The following is a 20,643-nucleotide window of genomic DNA, read 5'->3' as shown; positions in this document are numbered from 1 at the left end:
ATAGGTAAAAAATAAATAAATAAATAAATAAACAGACAAGATACATGCTCTTACACTAACAGGAAGGCAAAGTCAAATAAGGGCACTGTATACTTACAGACAAATCACAAAACAGGAATAATTACATCAGGCTGGGGTTTCGGTTGTGAGGCAGTCTAAATAATTAGTCATGCTGTGTATGTGTGTCTCTGTGTGTTTGTTCGTTTTTTTTTTTTTTTTTTTTTTTTTACGAGAACGGTAATAGATATCTGTCTAGTTCTGTTTGCATTAGGTCGGGGTGGGTCAAGGGAGTGTCAGAAAACCAAGTTGGCCATTGCACACGAAGGGACGATGGGAAATTGACGGAAATTGCAATATGCAAAAATATGCAAAAATCATTTTTTCGACACTTTGCTCAGAATTGGTCATTGTGTGCTCAATAACGGTACAGAAACAAAGATAAAGGTATTTGCAAGCATTTTGTGATGGAAAGGCTATTAATTATTCCCCCAGTTTCTTGTGTGCAAGCACCAGTCTGTTTATACTGTGTGTATGGGGGTCATACTAACTAACAGCCATACACCAAAATAAAATAAAAAAAGAGAGCGACATGTCATAAGGTGATCCATACTGTTAGTAATACAAACAGACTGGCCTGATTGCAAGACAGTCGGATCTGCACCACCATATAGCATTCTTAACTCTGACAGAAAAGCTCTGCAACACACAAAAAAACAGTGATGAAAGTATTGATAATTTTGGAGAATGATGAGGGTGGTTACAGTGCTGATAACCAACACCGCCCTCTGATTATTTTTTCATACCAAACGAATCAAGATGAGAGTACTAATGATGATAATGATAATGTTACTCGTAATTATTACGTTAATGATAGTTGTCGTCGTGATAGGAAGAGGTGGTAATTTGATAATTACAAAAATAATGTCCCTTCCTCGTATCTCTAACAGACTGTAAGAAGCCAAAATGCGAACCTTCCTGACGACGATGATGATGGTTGTGGTGGTGCTGGGTAAGGTGGAAGAGGCCCCTGTAGTGAAGACTGAGGGAGGACTGGTGAAGGGTGTGGTGGAGAGAACAGTGAATGGAGCCCCCTTCTGGTCCTATCGTGCCATTCCTTTCGCCCAGCCTCCTGTCGGTAACTTAAGGTTCAAGGTAAGTGGGAGTAGATTTTTTTTTCCTCAGAAGATGCACAGAGGAAAAAAAAAAAAGTAAAGAAAAAGTGTAATACCAATATATGTGACACATTTACCCAAACAGCTACACTTATCTGTTGATCTAGTACCTGAAATAATCTAATTACTATTCACCAGTCAATAACATCCCTAACCTAACCTAACTTTAAACCAACCTGACTTAATCCTACCTCTTTGTCAGACTTACGCCACCTCAACTATGCTAATACTCCAACAACAACTAGGATCCCATAGCTCACTTAATATGATCTTACCTAACTTAATAGAAACTGAACATACTTAATCGTGCAATACTCATTAAGTCTCTCTCAGTAACTTAGGAATGGAGTAGGGAATAACAGATTTTATTTATTGAACCCACAGTCGACGTAGTGTTGGCTACTATTGCCCGAAAATGAGGTTGGAAATGGTCAGGTTAGGCAGTGGCGTATCCAGGATTTTTGCCAGGGGGGGCAAACACTTGGAATATTTTCCCAAAATATGTCACCACAAAATTTCCTAGATTTGATGCCTTATGTCATCAGAAATAAATTTACATCATTACTGTCGCATTTGTTCCAATGTCATAAAGAAAAACTATCTTTTCCCCACATATTCTTAACTTTCTTGGAGTAACCTCAAGTAAACAGCTAATAATCCTTTCAGAGGAGAGGTGTGTAAAAACACTCAGAACATAATGTTACCAGAAGTCTACTCTTTCATTAGATGGAAAAAGGAAACACCAGCAATAAATCAGAAGGCACTGGAGTTTCCACAGCAAAGTCATCTGCTTGTCACTAGTATCACTAGTCATCATGGTCACTCTCGTACATGGTATTATTGTTGATACATGCATGCTGACTTCCGTCCGTTCTACCTCAAAATAATTTTTTTTTCTCTGTACCATAGATTTCTTGTGCAATTTTAGTACTGAAAAAGCCATATCAACACTATACTCTTAGAGCATCATTTACCTGGTGTCTTTATCTCTCTGTACATATAAAGAAGTACAGCTATTTTGGGTAATAACCTACGAAATTATGATGAAATTACCACACATCGGCACAGCACCTACCATACGAGAGGCAGTGGCGTCCATACTATCTGTTTATATTCGGAAATAAACCCTGTATTTTGATTGGCTGCTGGACGAAAAATGGCATGGATAGGCCAGTGAAAACTGGAGATCTGGCGTGAGTGTCCCGAACACACACACTTCTCCACATTCGTATCGCTTTTTTCTGTTTTCCTTTGCAGTTTTGTATTTCTCTCTCTCTCTCTCTCTCTCTCTCTCTCTCTCTCTCTCTCTCTCTCCACTTAGCACGTGTGTATATTAATATTCGCTGCCGCACCCACCCCCAATTTGGTATTCTGTTTCTTACTACTGCTGTGGTGGTAACCAGTATATATTCTGTTTTCCACTACTTATTCTTTTAGTTTGATTCTCACTGGCTCAAGACAGACCTAAGTAAATACATCTGGTGGGCTTAACCTCTCTTAATCCTTGACTCAGGTGACCACTCGAACTGCCCCGCTCAGCAGGCAATGATTTTCATATCACCTGAACTGTACTGTACTGCATAGAAAGGATTTTTCCACTAAGAAAAAAAAAAGAAAAAAGGCGTTAAGCTTTTCATTCTGAAAATTCTCACCTAGAAAAGTGGGGGGAACAAAAGCTACTCTGTTCCCTAGGCTCCAAAAAGTGTGTGCGTATGGGGGGGAGGGGGATGTCCCCCTGTCTCCCACTCAAACAAGGCCCCTGGCACACATATTTATATCTGCATACCTTCTAAAATGTAGTCTAAGGTGATCAAAATGGCTTCATGCATTCTTCAAAAATTCTGCTTGTTTCAGCTGTTTGTAACAATAATTGTGCAGTGTTTGTTTGCAACTGGCTACAGGGTGAGAGGATATGGCTGCAGGTGCTGAGGGGAGAGGAAGGCCATTTTTACACCTCATCAGGATTCAAGCGCAAAACACTATTAGAGCTCTAATATTAACCACATAATCTAAGGTGATAGGGGAAATTCTTAAGTTATAACTGGTCATTTTTTCCTCAAGGGTTTTATTATATTTAGTCAAGCTTTCAACTTCAAAGGAAATTATTGCTCCCACAAATATTTTTGGAAACAGATAATATTGTTTAATATGCAAGTGGAGAAATTAGGAAAATTGTATTGTCATACAAGAACTATGCCAAAAATCCCTTTCAGCATTTCCCCAAAATATTCCCAGGGGGGGCAAACTGTCCCCCCTGCCCCCCCAGTGGCTACGTGTATGCCCCCAGTGGCTACGTGTATGAGGTCAGGTCAGGTGGAGATAGATAAAGTTATTGAATTTTGGGAAGAAGGAAAGAAGTGATTAGGTTAAGTAATGTAAGGTTAGACAGGGTTATGTTAGATTAGGTTAGATGTGGTAAGATTACATATGGTCATGGTAGATTTGATTCAGCAAGGTAAAACAGAACTGGACATGGTTACGTTACTGAACAGTATTATTACGTATGAACTTGGCGCCGCAAGGGGTAGGCCATATGGTGCCTAAAAAAGAAAGCTATAACCTACAGGCAACCAAAAAATCAATATCTGATTCCAAAGAAAATCGTCTATAAAACAGAAAAAAAAAAATCAGTTAACTATAGCAGGTGGGGGAGGCCCGCTTCAGAAAACCAAACTTGTCTGCTGGATAGCCAGAGGTTCCTCCAAGCATGGAAAATACTAAGCACCATCTGCACCCCAGTGCCTAAGGAGAACCTCTGACGCAAGTCCCCCAGACTCAGACGCCCAACCAGCAAGTGACAGACAGTAAGGGGAACCAGGCAGTCATCACAATGCAGGTGAGTCCCACCACACATCAGGAAAACAATGGTAAACCGTAAATGCCCAATGCGAAGCCGGCCAAAAGCCATCTCCAGTCACCAAAGATTGGAGGGGAGGACTCTCGGCACGACCACCCCATGAGAAATCTCCTTTAATTAATTATTAACTACGACAACCCACTGTTTTTGCCAACAGGTACGAATCACAGACTTCAAGGAAAGCGTCATGCTGGTAGCAGGAAGTGGGTAGTTGGCAGAGGATCGTTGAAAAGACGCGGCTTTAGCTAATGTATCCGCCCTTCATTGTCCTCCACACCAACAAGCGCAGGTACCCATCAAAATTTGACTATTTTACCTCAACACTGAATCAGGAATAGCCACTCAAGGACGACAAATACCAGTGGATAAGGTGAATTAAAAGACTCAAGGGCCAACAGGGCTCTTTGAGAGTCACGGAAAATCGTAAAAGAAGCCTCTTTTTGTACTAAAATCAATTTATAAACAAAAACAACAAGTCATTTCCTCACTAAGAGCACAGACATCAAGAAGAAGACTTCCTTCCCCCACACAATTTGGGAAAGCCAAACCAGATCAAACTCCTATGTCTATCATCGAACCATCTGTATATACCGGGACATTGCCTCTATGAGTGGATGAATGTTCCAAAACTAACTGATGGAGAACCTGACCACAGATGAAGACTTGTTACCTTCAAAATCTCTGCAGACCTGAACCTCATGAAAGAACCATGGAGCAATCTTTGCGACTCGAAGAGCGTGGACAGACAATGTAGAGACCTAAATACCCCATAATCTGCCTGACCCTGTACCGAAAGAACTGCTGAATGCGAGATGAGAATCATAATACTGAAAATATTACTGCAGTGACACACAAGTAGGTGTAGGTGAGTCCAGCATACGTCTCACACGATTCCAGCAACGACTGATTAATGAATTGCCCTCCAGGTCTAAAGGAGATTGGCCAGCCTCCACCTACAAGCTAGGAATCGGGAAGGACCTGGAAGCACCAGCAGCAAGCCGCAAAAGAGCATGATGCACAGGATCGAGAACACTTTGGAGTTTTCTCAGTCGTTCCTTAAAAACAGAGTAGTACTCGAGGAAACTCCCCCCATCATGTAGTGTACTGTCTTGGTGCAACTTTACCTGAGCCACTACAGGCTATGATGCCTCAACGAGACATTATATTATGTCCCAAACAACAGGTATGGGTTGAACTTCCTGCTGGCCTTCGTAGCTGACTGGTTTCGTTTTCCTTATTTATTTATTTATTTTTAGATGGCCTGCTTTCATAAACGATGTTTTTTTTTTTTTTTTCCTGAATGTTGCCCCCCCCCTCCCCAAAAAAGGCACCAAGTCGAAGATCACTAGCCTGCACATTAATGTCGAATGGCATAGGGGTTGGTGAATTGATGAAAAAAAGCCATTATGACATAAACCCCTTGGTGTACCTAAAGCTAGTATGCAACTATACAAGAAGACTACAACCTCTTTACTTTTTTGAAGGTAGGGATATTTTCAGTGGCTACCGGGTTTATGAGATCCGTCGAATCCATGGTTAACACCAAGGCCTCAAGAAAATGGTTCCCTGTACGTCATGTATATCTAAACGCTTTCAGCTTCGGTTTAACTACATGCACATTAAAGAATGTATGCTGGAGACAACCTAAATGTGAATCCCCCTTTATGGTACAGCACAATCGTATAGTCCAGTTTACAGAGACCTTCCAAGAGAGTCTCTGCATGCATATGCTGAAGTAAGAGTCTTTGCACAATATCTGCTCGTATACTGTATTTTGATGTGTCTTTTCATCTAGTTTCTAACTTCTCTAGATGAACACCGCCTTGTACTGCTTTATCGTCGCGAACTAGCTTATATATCCTGGTGATCTGTTATGTAATTCCACCAGGAAGGAACATTGTTAGGGATCAGACAAAATGTGTTCCATCCACAATACTATCCGAGCTGGACTGGAAGTGGAGGTATCAACCCAATCCTCTCTCTAAACCGCTACGACGGGACCCACAAATCCATGACATAGTTTATGACACCGAAAGAGCAACTGGATATAGTGAGCCACATCTTCATTAACATCAAGCCGTCTGTGGAAGTGAAACCCATCTATTTTGTGACTGGTGCTCCTAGGCCCATTGCTCAAATTTGACGTCATACAAAACATATATAAATAGCGTTATCAGAGAGTGAAGTCATGACTTTTGTTCGATGAGGTCACATTATAAGTTACCCTAGCCGCTGGAAAGGTATAAGCTGATCTCGATTACTTTATCATGGTTTAGTGAAGCCTCAGACATATTGGGAAGCGTTTATCGATTCCACAGTGTGATGCTTCTCCATAACAACAATAATATTATCACTGCTCGCCTCTTTTCTGCACAGTACAAACCATCTTTCTTGTGCTGTCCACCAACTTTTGGCAAAATACATTACCTAGTATATAATACTCTGCTGTTCACGTGAGAACTTGAAATTTCAAAGATAGATGGAGAGATGTGGAATAAACCAGGGTGTCAAACATCTGGGAAAAACCAGGGTGTCAAACATCTGGGAAAAACCAGGGTGTCAAACATCTGGGAAAAACCAGGGTGTCAAATATTTGGGAACAACCAGGGTGTCAAATATTTGGGAACAACCAGGGTGTCAAATATGTGGGATAAACCAAGGTGTCAAACATCTGGGATAAGCCAGGGTGTCAAATATTTGGGATAAACCATGTCACGGGGTTTTTGTAGATTTTTATATTGAAGAATGCTTTACAATGTTACTTGTCAATATTAACAAAGAATTGACTTGTGAAAATCAAGCAATGATTACTTTATACCGGCTTACTTCGCCGATTCTCTAAGGACGAGAATTTATTTTCTTTCTCAGCAGTACACAGCAGAGAATAATTACTCACAAATGCTTTTTGTTAGTACTGCTAGCCTCACGAGAAAGTGACTCCACCCTTGACAATCAGTAACTAATGCTATGAATGATAAGCAGGTTCTTGCTGGTGCATTAACTCCAAGTTGCACAACGGATTTAAGTTAATAAAAAGGACTGGCCTAAGTACCAGTTATGAACAATGCAAAAAGCTTATGCAAACTAGGAGCGATAAGTGAAATAAGCTTACTGTGGAAAAATAAAACATGAGTTTACATTACATTAAGCTCAAGAAAAAGAAATGTTAATTTATTGATTACAATGAGTTAAATTTAGGTTACACGGTTCAAAATGAATCCAAAATAAGGAGAACACACTCACTCGCTCACTCAAAAGCTAAACATAAACCTAGGAAAAACAAAAGGAAAATACTGGTCAATGGAGGGGGGCCAAACGAGTAGTCTGTGAGTCTGCGCGATGAACAGCAGACGCTGCTATTCAATAGACCCTCTTCGCCAATTCACCGCTGGATGGAGATCTCAGGAGCTTGCTGTACAACGACGGCACTGCTTCATGCTGAAGCATAACAATCCTTATCTCACGACGATCCACGACTGACTAAATTCAAACAAGAGGGGCGAGGGCTGAGGCCAGTCACTAACTGCTAAAGGCTAAGAAAGTGAACGAAACAAGCCCATAATTATCACTCAGCGGAAGCGCTAATGTCGCGTGCAAGGACGATCACTTATGACACTGTGAAAAATTGTTCTGAAAACACTCCCGATCGGGTGAATACATGGCGGTTGACTGAGTGATACTTCCTGGGATTCCACTAGAATTCGCGGTTTCCCACCAAAGTTCAATGTCACGAGTCTATTTAGATAGAGAATCGCGCCAACTCGTGACATTATGCCCCATCAAAATCAAAAATTTTTTTTTCCTTCAGGTGACACAAGATTCACACTGTGGTGTGTGTGTGCTATCCTGCTACAGGAGAAACTCACAGTTGCCAGTGAGCGAAAAAAAAAAAAACTCGTATTTACGTTAATAGAAGCAAGCTTGAGCAAAAAACTCCGTGACGACGGTGAAAAATCCTGTACTCAGGTCAAACTGAGCGAAAAGTTCACTACATTTACATTAACAGCTAATTGTTATGTAGCGTGATGTATGTAATACATGGTGTAGGTGTGACAGTTGTGGTATAACTGTACCTACGTGTAAAATTACATAATGCAAATCAATAGTAAATGATGACGACGAGGCAGAAAAGAAGAGGCGGCAGCATGCATCAGGGACGATCAGCTGTTCTGCACGACAATGCTGCACCCGCCAGCTGCACCTGTGAAAGGAATCAAGGTGGAGCATCAAAAGTGTCATTCTCTCTCTCTCTCTCTCTCTGCCTAGCAATCAGTACTTATGTTATTATTAACCAGGAAACGTACTCTTTGGATTTACAAATCTCTCAAAACCCTTGTAGTTTACTGGTTAACGATTATTAACCAGGAAACGTGCCAGTTCTTGAATTTACAAATCTCTGAGAACGGGCAATTTACTAGTTAACCTAACATTATTAACCAGGAAACGTGCCAGTTCTTGAATTTACAAATTTCTTAGAACAGGCAGTTTACTGGTTAACCTAACACTACACTTACGGTTAATGACAGGAAGCTGAGAATTGCTACGCAATCTCGGGCAGGTCACGTTTTAACACCCATCAAGGGTGTGAACACTCATGTGGATAATGTGCATTCTCCGGGAATCCTCAGAGAGGCCTACAGCTAGTGACGTTCCACAAAGTAATTCATACACAGCCTCGGACTGTCTCTGCAGGGTTCTCGAACTTCCCCCTTAACTTATGGTATACATGTATGTACAGGCCCTGGACATACTGTGTCCTGTGGGGCCAACGGGCGAGACGTCAGGTCTAAACCCACTTCACCACTGCCCTCTCTTCAACTGCCTCAGAGATTACGGGTGTGGTTTCAAATGGCACAGGAAGGACATGTCCCTGACTGGTGTTACATGGACACACATTGCAGGAACGCACAAAACTATCTATTTCTCGTCCCATCCTGGCCAGAAAAAGTCAGCACGGATACGGCCCTGGGTTTTCCTTTTGCCCATGTGACCTCCTGAGGCTGAACAATGACCCCATTCTGACACTGCTAGGCGGTACTTGGCAGGAACGACAAACTGTAGTTGAACCTCGCCCTCGGGTGTTCGTGATTCACTGTACAGCCGTCCTTGTTTGCGAAGGAACTTGGCTTGACCTCCCCGTGAATACTTTATCACTCTACCCTTTTGTTTCTTTCGCCCAGCAGCAAGTGTCGGGTCAGAATGTTGTTCTTGAACAACAACTTGGCTACACATCAGATCTTGCAGTGATTCATTGGTCACCGAGGTGACACAGTTTGGAGCCTCAGCCATGGCTCGTGTTACTGCAGCCGAAGTCTGAGTATCGTCATCTTCAGTGCAACTATACTTGGCACCGGAAATATTGCTTATGATAAGGTCAAATAAAGGTTCTGGCATGACAGCTGCGATTGTCGTACCAGTGTAAAATGGAGATGCCACCTGGATACGTGCCTCAGGGAACAGTCTCACTGATCCATCAATAAGCTTAGCTTGGATCTGTCGATCTGTGTACTCCTCAGGCCGAACTAGACTCTGCCTGACAGAGCAACCTGAGGAACCATTGTCTCTCAGGACCTTTACAGGAATGTCTCCCACAAACCCTGGCTGAACAAGGAAGGCACTGTCACCTGTGGGAGGGCTTGTGGAGGAAGCAGCCAGCCACTGATTAGGCTGCTGAATAAATGATGCGGCAAACATGGTGCCTGAGAATTTGATACCTGAGGGGTCGTACTCACTGTCTGAGGAGATGGATCGTTGACCTCCTGTGGCAGTGTTCACTGTCGCTGGGGGACTAGAGAACTGTGGGGGAGTACCCATACTGCTAGGGACGACACCACTGTGCTGCTGCTGAGGAATGAAGGCTACGTTCGCCTCCTGCCTCCGGGGGGCTGGTGCTGAAAAGGACAGTCCCGATGGTCGGTTGCGTGGCTGATACTGCTGCTGGTTATGGTACTTATTGTACCGCTTCCACTCAGGTTTCTGAGTATTTTGCCCCTGGTCCTTCTTCTTCGGTTTTGGACCTTGGCAATTATTCTGAGAACGGCCTTGTTGCTGGGGTTAAGTCTGAGACAGTTTCCCAGATTTATCAGCTTTCCTGTTCCAGGTACGCTGCTTACGAGTTTGATACCCGTATGCTGTGAAGAATGCATCAGCCTTCTCCACCACTTGGCTGGCATCCTTTACCTGGGAGTTCTTAAGCTGAACCATAAGTTCGGCAGGCCACGACTTTTCTAGCTGCATGCACAGCATAAGGTCAATTATCCCCTCACGCGTGGAAGGAGTTTCATCTTTCTCCATCCATTCATCTAAGTAAGCAGTAAGCCAGTCAAGGAACTGAACGGCAGTCTCTTTTTCCTGTAAACGCGCCCTCATGAACAGACTCTTGGCGTCGTCAACTGTGAGACCGTATGCTTTGACAAGTGCAGCCTTCATCATCTCATACGTGAGATTGTCTCCACGAATTCTGTGGAGAATATCGAGGGCAAGGCCCTCAAACAGGCTAAGAAACTGAAGCCGCTTAGCTGCCTCATCCAGCTGTTAAAGCTGAGCCATGTCTTCAAAACAAGCTATGTATGGCTCAATTCGCTCGCCATCCTTGTATGGAGGAAGCTTGATGTGTGGGGTCGCTATAATATGCACAGGGATAGCGCTCGTGGAGTTTGGGCTAGCTGCACCAGACGTGTCTAAAGCCAAGGAATCTTGCTTGAGCTTCAACATTTCTATTCTATCTATCTATTGCAAGACGCCTCAATCCCGTTTGGGGTGGCCACAAACAAATCGCCTCCAAGTCGCCCTGTCCCCCGCCATTTCACTGCCCTGCTCCCAACTCACACCCCCCTCTCTCATATACCTCTCCACCCCATCCCTCCATCTCATCCTCGGCCTCCCCCTCCCTCTTCCCCCCTCCACCTCACTCACATACACTCTCTTCGTCAGTCTTTCACCCTCCATCCTCTCCACGTGGCCAAACCACCTCAGTGTGTTCCTCATAACGCTTCCTATCACATCCACATCCACACCACAACGCTCCTTTATATCCTCATTCGTCAGCCTGTCTCTCCATGTGACTCCACAGGCTCCTCTTAAATAACTCATTTCCACTGCTCTCACTCTTGACTTGTGTCCCTCCAACAATGTCCAAGCTTCACTTCCGTACGTTAGAGTTGGTATCACAATACTGTCATGTAGTAACTTTTTCACTTCCATGCTCACTTCCCTGTTTCTTATCACTGCTTTCAAGGAACCAGCAACCTTTCTTCCCTGCTGTACCCTTTCAAGCACTTCACCCTCCAAACCTCCATCCTTAGTCATCACACTACCCAAATACTTAAACGTACTCACATTTTCCAATTCCTCACCATCTAACCTCGCTGTACATTCACTAACTTCACCTCTCTCAAAGACCATCACTTTACTCTTCCCTACATTCACCTTTAGGTTCCGTTTCTTACACACTCTCTCAAACTCATCCACCAAGCCTTGCAGCTCCCCTTCGTCTTCACTCAACAACACAGTATCATCTGCAAACAACAGTACAGGGAGTTTCCAAACACTATCCTCTCTCACCAGGGCCACTCCAACATCCACTACCCTACCTTGTACCTCTTTTATTACCCCATCCATGTACAGATTGAACAACCATGGAGACATGACACATCCCTGTTTCAAACCAACTTTCAAAGAGAAAAATTCACTTAGTTCACCATCCACACGCACTGCAGCCTTCGCACCATCGTACATACTCTTCACAGCATTCAACAACTTCCCATCTACTCCATATATTCTTAACACTTTCCACAATCCTTGTCTATCCACCCTGTCATATGCTTTCTCCAAATCCATGAAAGCCGCATACAACTTCTTTCCCTTCTCTAGAAACTTTTCCACTAAAGATCTAAGAATGAATATCTGATCTACACAACCTCTTCCCTTCCTAAAGCCTCCCTGTTCTTCTCCAACTAATTTCTCTGTTCTTTCTCTAACTCTGTCTATAAGTATCCTACCATACACTTTTCCTATTATACTAAGAAGACAAATACCCCTATGATTACCACACACTTCTTTTTCCCCTTTTCCTTTGTACAAGGGAATAATTATACCTGACTTCCAATCCTCCGGGACTCTACCTTCCTCCCAGGCCAATCTGCACATCTTCCACATCCATTCTACTACTATCTCTCCCCCATGCTTCAGCATTTCACCACACACTCCATCAATTCCTGGGGCTTTCCCCGATTTAACTTTCTTCATTGCTTCCACAACTTCTATTCTACTGATTTCTTCCTGTCTTCTCACCTCCCTCCTTCTCCCAGCCATTCCCCAGCCACTTATACTCGCATTACTTCCATCCTTTACGTTCAACAATTCCTTAAAGTGTTCTCTCCATCTGCTCACTTTTTCTCCCTTCTCCACTAGTAATCTACCATTTTTATCTTTCACTCCTCTGCTAACTTCACTTCCACCCTGTCTTACTCTTTTCACTTCTCTCCAGAACATTTTCTTACAGTCCCTCCACTTTACACTCAAATTCCTTCCAAATTCCTCATCCACTCTCTTCCTACTCTCTCTTACTAATCTTTTCACCTCTCTCTTCCTTTCCACATATAACTCTCTCTTCTGCCTCTCAACTTCTTCCACGCCCCTATTTCTCACCCATTCATTGTATGCTTTCTTCTTTTGTGCCACAGCCTGTTTCACCTCTTCAGTCCACCACGCTGTTCCTTGCACCCCCCTCCGCCTTCTCTTCCTTCCATACACCACATCACATGCTGCACATATTTCTTCTGTAAATATCTTACACACACCTTCCACGTCTCCCATCTGCTCCAATTCATATTTGCCCAATCGTTCCTCCACTTCTCTCTTATACTCTGCCTTTTTCTCATCCTCTTGTAACCTTTCCACTCTCCTTGCAACTACTCCTTCCTCTCGTCTTTCCCTTCTTCTATTCCTCCATCTCACTTGCATCCTAATTTTGGCCACCACCAAGTAGTTCATGTTTTTCACGTGCTTCTCGCTAGGCACGTTTTTGTTCTTGTTCTCTCTCTCGTTGTTCTAACTCGAGTTCGCGTTGTTTTTGACCGTATTCGCGTTGTTTGTCGCTCGTGTTCACGTTGTTCTTGCTCGTGTTTGCGTTGGATTCTATGCTCTTCACGAGCATCATTTTCGCGTTGCTGCTCGTAACTAAACAGAGAGAGGATATACTCTTTAACTTCTTTGGGGTCGCTAAGCCCCATATCTCTAGCTTCCTGTACATAGACGTTGGTAGACATGATGCTAAGTCAATCTAAGTGAACTAGAGACCAAGTACTGACTGCTATTTTACAGGGAAAGATGTCAAAATCAAGAATAAAGAATATTGGCACAGGTTAGTGGTAACCAGTTTTATGTAGTTAAACTGGTAAAGAAAGAAAATTAAACAAACAAGCGACTGTGAAAACTATTATATAAAATTAATAGAACTGAATCAATACTCACCAGTAAAATAGTGTCCCTAGACTTTAATGATAAATATCTAAGTATGAATGAGTAAGTATTATTTCGTGAATAACTTTAGAGCTAGGAGTTAATATCCTAGAATGAGGTCGCCAGATGTCACGGGGGTTTTGTAGATTTTTATACTGAAGAATGCTTTACAGTGTTACTTGTCAATATTAACAAAGAATTGACTTGTGAAACTCAAGCAATGATTACTTTATACCGGCTTACTTCGCCAATTCTCTAAGGACGAGAATTTATTTTCTTTCTCGGCAGTACACAGCAGAGACTAATTACTCACAAATGTTGTTTGTTAGTACTGCTAGCCTCACGAGAAAGTGACTCCACCCCTGACAATCAATAACTAATGCTATGAATGATAAGCAGGTTCTTGCTGGTGCATTAACTTCAAGTTGCACAATGGATTTAAGTTAATAAAAAGGACTTGCCTAAGTACCAGTTATGAATAATGCAAAGCGTTTATGCAAACTAGGAGCGATAAGTGAAATAAGCTTCATGTGGAGAAATAAAACACGAGTTTACATTACATTAAGCTCAAGAAAAAAAAATGTTAATTTATTGATTACAATGAGTTAAATTTACGTTATATGTTTCAAAATGAATCCAAAATAAGGAGAACACACTCACTTGCTCACTCAAAAGTTAAACTTAAACCTAGGAAAAACGAAAGGAAAATACTGGTCAATGAAGGGGGCCAGACGAGTAGTCTGGGAGTCTGCGCGATGAACACCAGACGCTGCTATTCAATAGACTCTCTTTGCCAATTCACCGCTGGGTGGAGATCTCAGGAGCTTGCTGTACAACGACGGCACTGCTTCACACTGGAGCACAGCAGTCCTTATCTCATGACAATCCACGACTGACTGAATTCAAACAAGACAGGCGAGGGCTGAGGCCAGCCGCTAACTGCTAACGGCTAAGAAAGTGAGCGAAACACGCCCATAATAAATCACTCAGGAGAACCGCTAATGTCGCGCACAAGGACGATCACTTATAACACAGTGAAAAATTGTTCTGAAAACACTCACGATCGGGTGAATACGTGGCGGTTGACTGAGTGATACTGGGATTCCACTAGAATTCGCGGTTTCCCACCAAAGTTCAATGTCACAAGTTTATTTAGATAGAGAATCGCGCCAACTCGTGACAAACCAGAGTGTGAAATATGTGGGATAAACCAAGGTGTCAAATATGTGGGATAAACCAGGGTGTCAAATATGTGGGATAAAAGGGTGTCAAATGCGGGATAAACCAGGGTGTCAAATATGTGGGATAAACCAGGGTGTCAAATATGTGGGATAAACCAGGGTGTCAAATATATGGGATAAACCAGGGTGTCAAATATGTGGGATAAACCAGGGTGTCAAATTTGTGGGATAAACCAGGGTGTCATATATGTGGGATAAACCAGGGTATGGCAGTCTTCATCTCACTCCTAGTTCGTAAGTTAAGGAAGCTTCCTGACACCAATTCCTAATTGACTTATTTTGCTTATTACACTTTGCTATCCCTGTGTTACTCGTAGCTCACAAGGATCCCTATTCTCGTCAGTTAATGGAGCTCCGTAACACCTCTTCCTCAGTGACTTATTGTGCTTATTACACCTTGTTATCCCAGTGTCAAATGAATCATTCTTATATCACAGTACTCCACATATAAAGTGCAAAGTTTTATAAACTCGCCGTATCCAAAGATAAATCGTTAAGGAAGAGGTGTTAGGGAGCTTCCTTAACCGGCAAGACTACCGGTCAAGAACTCATCCCCCAGCGTTGATGATGATGATTGATAATGATGTTGGAAGATTAATGACTTTAATGATTGTGATGATGAAGGATGATTGATGATGATGGATGATGGATAATGATGATGATGATAGTGATGATGATGATAATGATGATGGATAATGGTGATGAGTGATTGATAAAAATGGATGATTGATGATGATGAATGATTGATGTTGATGGATGATAATGATGATGGATGATGGTGATGGCGATGGCGATGGATGATTGATGGCGATAGATGATTGATGATGATGGATGATTGATGATGGTGGATGAAGATAATGATAATGAGAATGATGATGATAAGTGATTGATGATGATAACAATGTATGACTGATGACGATGGGTGATTAATTATGATGGCTGATGATGATGATGGTTGATTGATGACGATGGTGATGCTGGATGATTGATAATGGCTGATAATAATGATGGTGATGATGATGATGATGTCCTTATTCTTTCTGCTTCCAGCCCCCCGTTGCCAGTCAGGGGTGGGAGGGAGTGAGGGACGGCGCCAAAGACCCAGAAATGTGCATCCAAGTGCCCTTCCTTGACCCGACTGGCACATCACTAAAGACAATAGGCTCAGAGGACTGTCTTTACCTCAACGTCTTCACTCCTGAAGTGCGTTTTATTTTCAGTATTATTGTACCTTCTCTCCGTTTTATTTGCCTTCCTTCTATTGTCTTTATTTTCAAAGTGCCATCATATTTTTATCGGAAGAGTTTGATAGACAAGCTGAAGTCATTTATATGTACCTTTCTTTAACTTCAATGTTTTTGCTTGTAAGTAAAGGATATTACCTGGACTGGAAGGGATAGAGGTCGCCTTATTTAGCTAATTAACTTCAGTGAGATTTGTTAAGCTAAATGAACTTGTCTTGAGACTAAGATTTAACTAAGCATGACATCATTTTGCTGATGAGGTCAAACTGGCACCAAATGCTTTATGACTGGCAAAAATTTATCTGTCTACTGCCAGACACTTTAATCCCATGAGGGGTGGCCACAAACAACTGGCCTCCTTGTCGCTCTGTCCCCTGCCATTTGTCAGTCCTCTCTCCACCTCACACTCCCCGCTCTCATATATTTCATCATTCCATCCATTCTCAGCCTTAATCTACCCCTCCCCCTCTCCTCCTGCACCTCACTTATATACACTCTTCTGGTCAGTCTTTCAATCTTCATCCTCCCCACATGGCCAAACCATCTCATATCATTTCTCTTAACGATTGCAGTCACTTCCACGTCACCACCACAATGCTCCTTTACTTCCGCATTTGTCCGTCTGTCTTTCCGTTGAACTCCTCTTTGATGCTCCTTTACTTCCGCATTTGTCTATTTTTCCTTAGAACTTCCTTTTGATGCTTTATCTCCTCACTTGTCTGTCTTTCCACTGAACTCCCCTTTGATGCTCCTTTACTTCATTTGTCTGTGCCTTTCTATTTCGCTACATTATTTAAGATAAAATGACTCTGTTCACAACATTTCAGGGTGCCAAGGACAGGGCCGCAAAACTACCAGTGATGGTGTTCATCCACGGTGGTGCTTTCTTCAGCGGGAGTGCCTCAATGTACGGTCCCTCAGTCCTTCTCGACCATGATATCATCCTGGTGGTGTTGCAGTACCGTTTGGGAGTGATGGGTGAGTGAGGGGCGGGTAGGACGAGTATGAAGGGGATAAGAGGCTTGGCGTGATAAGGCAGAGGGAAAGAGGCGAGTACGAAGAGAGATAAAAGGTGTGACCTGAGGGATAGAGGGGAAAAGGCGAGTATGAAGAGAAAAGAGAGACGTGACGTGAAAGGTAGAGGGGAAGAAACAGCCTGAACAAGACTAAGAGATCTGTTGCTGTTTTCTTTCCCTTGTACTCCTAAGGCTCGTATTCTCGTCTGGGTTGTTAATATTCTTTTCTACGTTATTTAGGCAGAGAATGGCAATGCTAGAAGGAGTTATGTAACGGAGAATATGCCAGTAAGGTGTAACAAGCAAACTAATTCGCTTAGGAAAAGGTGTTAGGGAGCTTCCTCAACCACCGAGAATATTGGCGAAGGTGTCTGGTGAGAGAGTAGCTTTGGCTTGAGAAGCAAATAGGTCACTGAAAAGTGAACGAGGAGTCAGGTGAGTGGGGTTAGAGAGCGCTGTGTGAGGAAGTGCAGGCACCAAAGGCAGTGGGAGGGTACAGTAAGGAAGGGATAATGGTGTGAGAGAGGAGAAAGATGAGTGAGGTATGCAGATAGCGTGAGATAGACGACATGAGTGAGTAGGAGAGAGGCAGAGAGAATAGATACTAAAGGAAATAATGTATTAGGATATCAGCTTTATAATCCTCATCAGGTTATGCAGAATAATCAAACTGTTTTCTTCTATACTGTATTCTTGCTTCCAGGAGATACATTAATAAACAATTGATACTGAAAAGGTCACTCTCAAAACTAGGGTTCTTGTCGACCGAAGACGATGTACTGCCGGGGAACATGGGAATGCTGGATCAGGTGGCAGGGCTACGGTGGGTGCAGGACAACATTCACCACTTCGGGGGCGACGCTTCTGCAGTCACCATCTTTGGGGAGAGTGCTGGCGGGGGCTCTGTCAGCTTACACCTCCTCTCACCACTCACCAAGGGTACATGACGCTCCTTATAACTGTCTGTTTTAGCCAGTCAAGCAGGAATTTCTCTAATTATCCAATTCCTCCCCCCCCCTCACTCCTTTGTTTTTAGCTTTCAAAGAAAGTATGTAACCGTTTTGACAAAGTGATCTTGTTGACTTGATGGAAGGCTCAACCAGACAAAGAATACTCCAGGTTGGTGCGTTAAGACAGCATAAAATTGTTTGTTCAGCCAGAATAATACACCTGAAGCAAGTGTGTGATTTATGGTTAAGAACCAATGAGGGGATTGTACGGAAGCTAATAATGAGGAGTGATACCCATCCTTGGATACAGTGTGAATGATGCAGGTGTTGTGTCCATATCCTAACTTGACCTACTTACACGGATCACGAATGTGTCGGTGTTTTTTTTGTTAGAATTATTATACTGTTACTTACATTCATTTAAGTTTTTCTCCAGCCGACTCTTGCTAACCACAGATCAGTCACTGTCCACGTGCATCACCCACGACTGAGATTTAACATAATACGATAATTTTTCCCTTCTTTGAACGACGATACTTTCGTACTTTAAGGTGATGGGAAGCAGAATGACTCTGCACTCCTTCCTTAGTCATTCAACAGCAGTTCTTGTTAGATCGAATCGTTTAGGCTCCAATATGCGTGGATGTGTTGGCTTTTGTCACCTAATGGCGGCTCCCCATGCTGTTCGATCTCTGGCAGCCTCTCTGTTCAGTCCCTTATCTCTCGGGCCATGCCTCTTTTATTCGGTCTGCCTCTCGTAACCGTATCCCCGACGTTCACACTTCTCACGCTCCACACCCAAATGTCATCCTTCATCCTCTTACCATGCCCAAACGGTCTCAATCTACCCCTCCTAATCACAACAACAATGTATTCAAGTTCCATCCTTCCTCTCAACTCTTCCATCGCAATCTTCCCCACCCCCAGGCCTCATATTCAAGGACGCATTACACATCCATTTAATCATTGTCATTTCTGTATGTTTAATTCTACGAATATCCTTTTCCTTTACTGCCTACGTCTCATTAGGTCTCTTATTAGGAGCTAAAATGACTACAGCTTTTCCAATCATTTTCAGGTCTGTTCTCCCGAGCCATAGCGCAATCTGGGTCATCTCTCAACCCCTGGGCACTCGGTGGTTCATTCAGGCAGGTAGCGGAGAAAATTGGACGTGACCTGAACTGCCCTGACACCACCCACAGCCCAGCCCTCCTGACCTGCCTCCAGAAAGCCCCTGCAGATGACCTGGCAGCTTACATCAATGACATCAAGGTGACGAACACTTACTCTTGTTGCCACGAATCGATTTTATTCATTTCTCGATCGATTTCAAGAGTTTTATTATGCCCTGAGGCACGTTGGATTGATTTCCCTCTGGTTTTTGTGTGTAAATTATAATTGCATGTGGTCAGTTGCTCGCCAGCCACACGCACTTTTATGGCCAATTTTTCGCCAGATATTGGGAACCCTCTACAGGTCGTAGCACTGGGTGGAATGAGCTGAAATTTCACATGGAGATGCCCGGTATGTCAGAGCAGGTCCACGTCATTAAAATCGACGGTGAAGACTTGGCCGATAGGTGTTTGTCTCTACTGTTGTCTCTAATGTTGTCTCTACTGTTGATGGTGATACTGTTGTTCCACCTTGACAGAAGTTCGGGCTGCACCCTATACAGATGGCGCCTCGCGTGGACGGGGTGTACTTGCCTGAGGAACCGGCTGTCCTTATGAGGGACGGACGGCACCACCACTTACCCCTCATCACCGGCGTCACGGCTCATGAAGGGGCCTTCAACACTGCTCGTTAGTAGTAGTATCGGTAGTAGTAATAGTAGTAGTAGTAGTATTGATAGGAGGAGGAGGAGGAGGAGGAGGAGGAGGAGAAAGAAGAACGGAAATAGTATTAGCAGTAGTAGTAAGAGGAGGAGGAGCAGGAGGAGGAACAGAAATAGCAGTAGTAGTAGTTGTCGTTGTTGCCGTTGGTAGTAGTAGTATTAGTAGTTGTTCCCTAGGCAGTCTGGCCGAACAGCCCCGAGTCCCTAAGGAAGGCCATGGCCGAGACTGGGCTTTCCCACAGAGCTCTCAAAGAGTGTATGTTGTGTTGTTGGCGTAGGTGATTGTGTGCAATGCAGTCTTCCATAATGTGCTTAATAGTATGGGGTGCTGTGTTGCATCCTGGACAGGCATCAGCGACGGAGTCATCCAGCCTCTTCTGGTAGCTTAAGAGGGCTGGATGGTGCCCACATCTCAGCCTGGCCAGGTGGAACCTGTCCTCACGAGGAAGATAGGATTCAGAAGGGTGGATGTCAGGAGGCCGTGCATGCAGCTGTGTGTTGTCTTTAAGTGACTGAATGGAGCGGAGACTGATCTGAGTGTGGATATGCTTCTGGAAGCTGGTCTGAGGTGGGCGAGAGGGGAGAGATGACAGTATTTGTGTATGGTATCGTGTCCTGGGTGTTGTTTTGGTGTTCCTTGGTGTGGGTGGATGTGCTGCCATGTAATATAGTGGATGTTGTGGGTTTGTGGAGGCTGCAGCAAGAAACTGGGTGCCTCTCATGTCTAAGTGATCCTTGAATTTGAGGACTTTGGTTTCTTGATGTAGGTGGTCTGTGGATGTAGTAGCTGTGCAGCCTGTGATTATTTTTGGGCTTTGTTCTGTATGGTCTGTAGAGTGTTGTAGTGTGTTTTGGTGAGGTTAGAAG

The 20,643-nt window shown here is 43.4% G+C and overlaps 2 protein-coding genes across 2 annotated transcripts in view; both read left to right on the top strand.

The window, feature by feature from the left end:
* Positions 1 to 20,643, top strand: part of LOC145394190 (acetylcholinesterase-like) — a 138,749-nt gene that overhangs the window by 69,915 nt on the left and 48,191 nt on the right. The gene's annotated exons all lie outside the window — the stretch shown is intronic.
* On the top strand, positions 964 to 19,124 carry LOC145393700 (juvenile hormone esterase-like; the record flags this gene model as incomplete). The annotated part of the gene is made up of 5 exons (XM_080267750.1): positions 964 to 1,152; positions 15,783 to 15,935; positions 16,804 to 16,954; positions 17,746 to 17,931; positions 19,021 to 19,124. Coding segments are annotated over exons 1-5 (783 nt in total), but the record flags the coding sequence as incomplete, so codon positions are not given.

The sequence above is a fragment of the Coenobita brevimanus genome, chromosome 3 (genome assembly GCF_032717465.1).
Source record: "Coenobita brevimanus isolate Jiangsu-jjx chromosome 3, ASM3271746v2, whole genome shotgun sequence".
NCBI classification, from domain to species: Eukaryota; Metazoa; Arthropoda; class Malacostraca; order Decapoda; family Coenobitidae; genus Coenobita; species Coenobita brevimanus.
The sequence above is the reverse complement of the archived record's forward strand: the minus strand, read 5'-3'. Positions and strand labels throughout refer to the sequence as shown.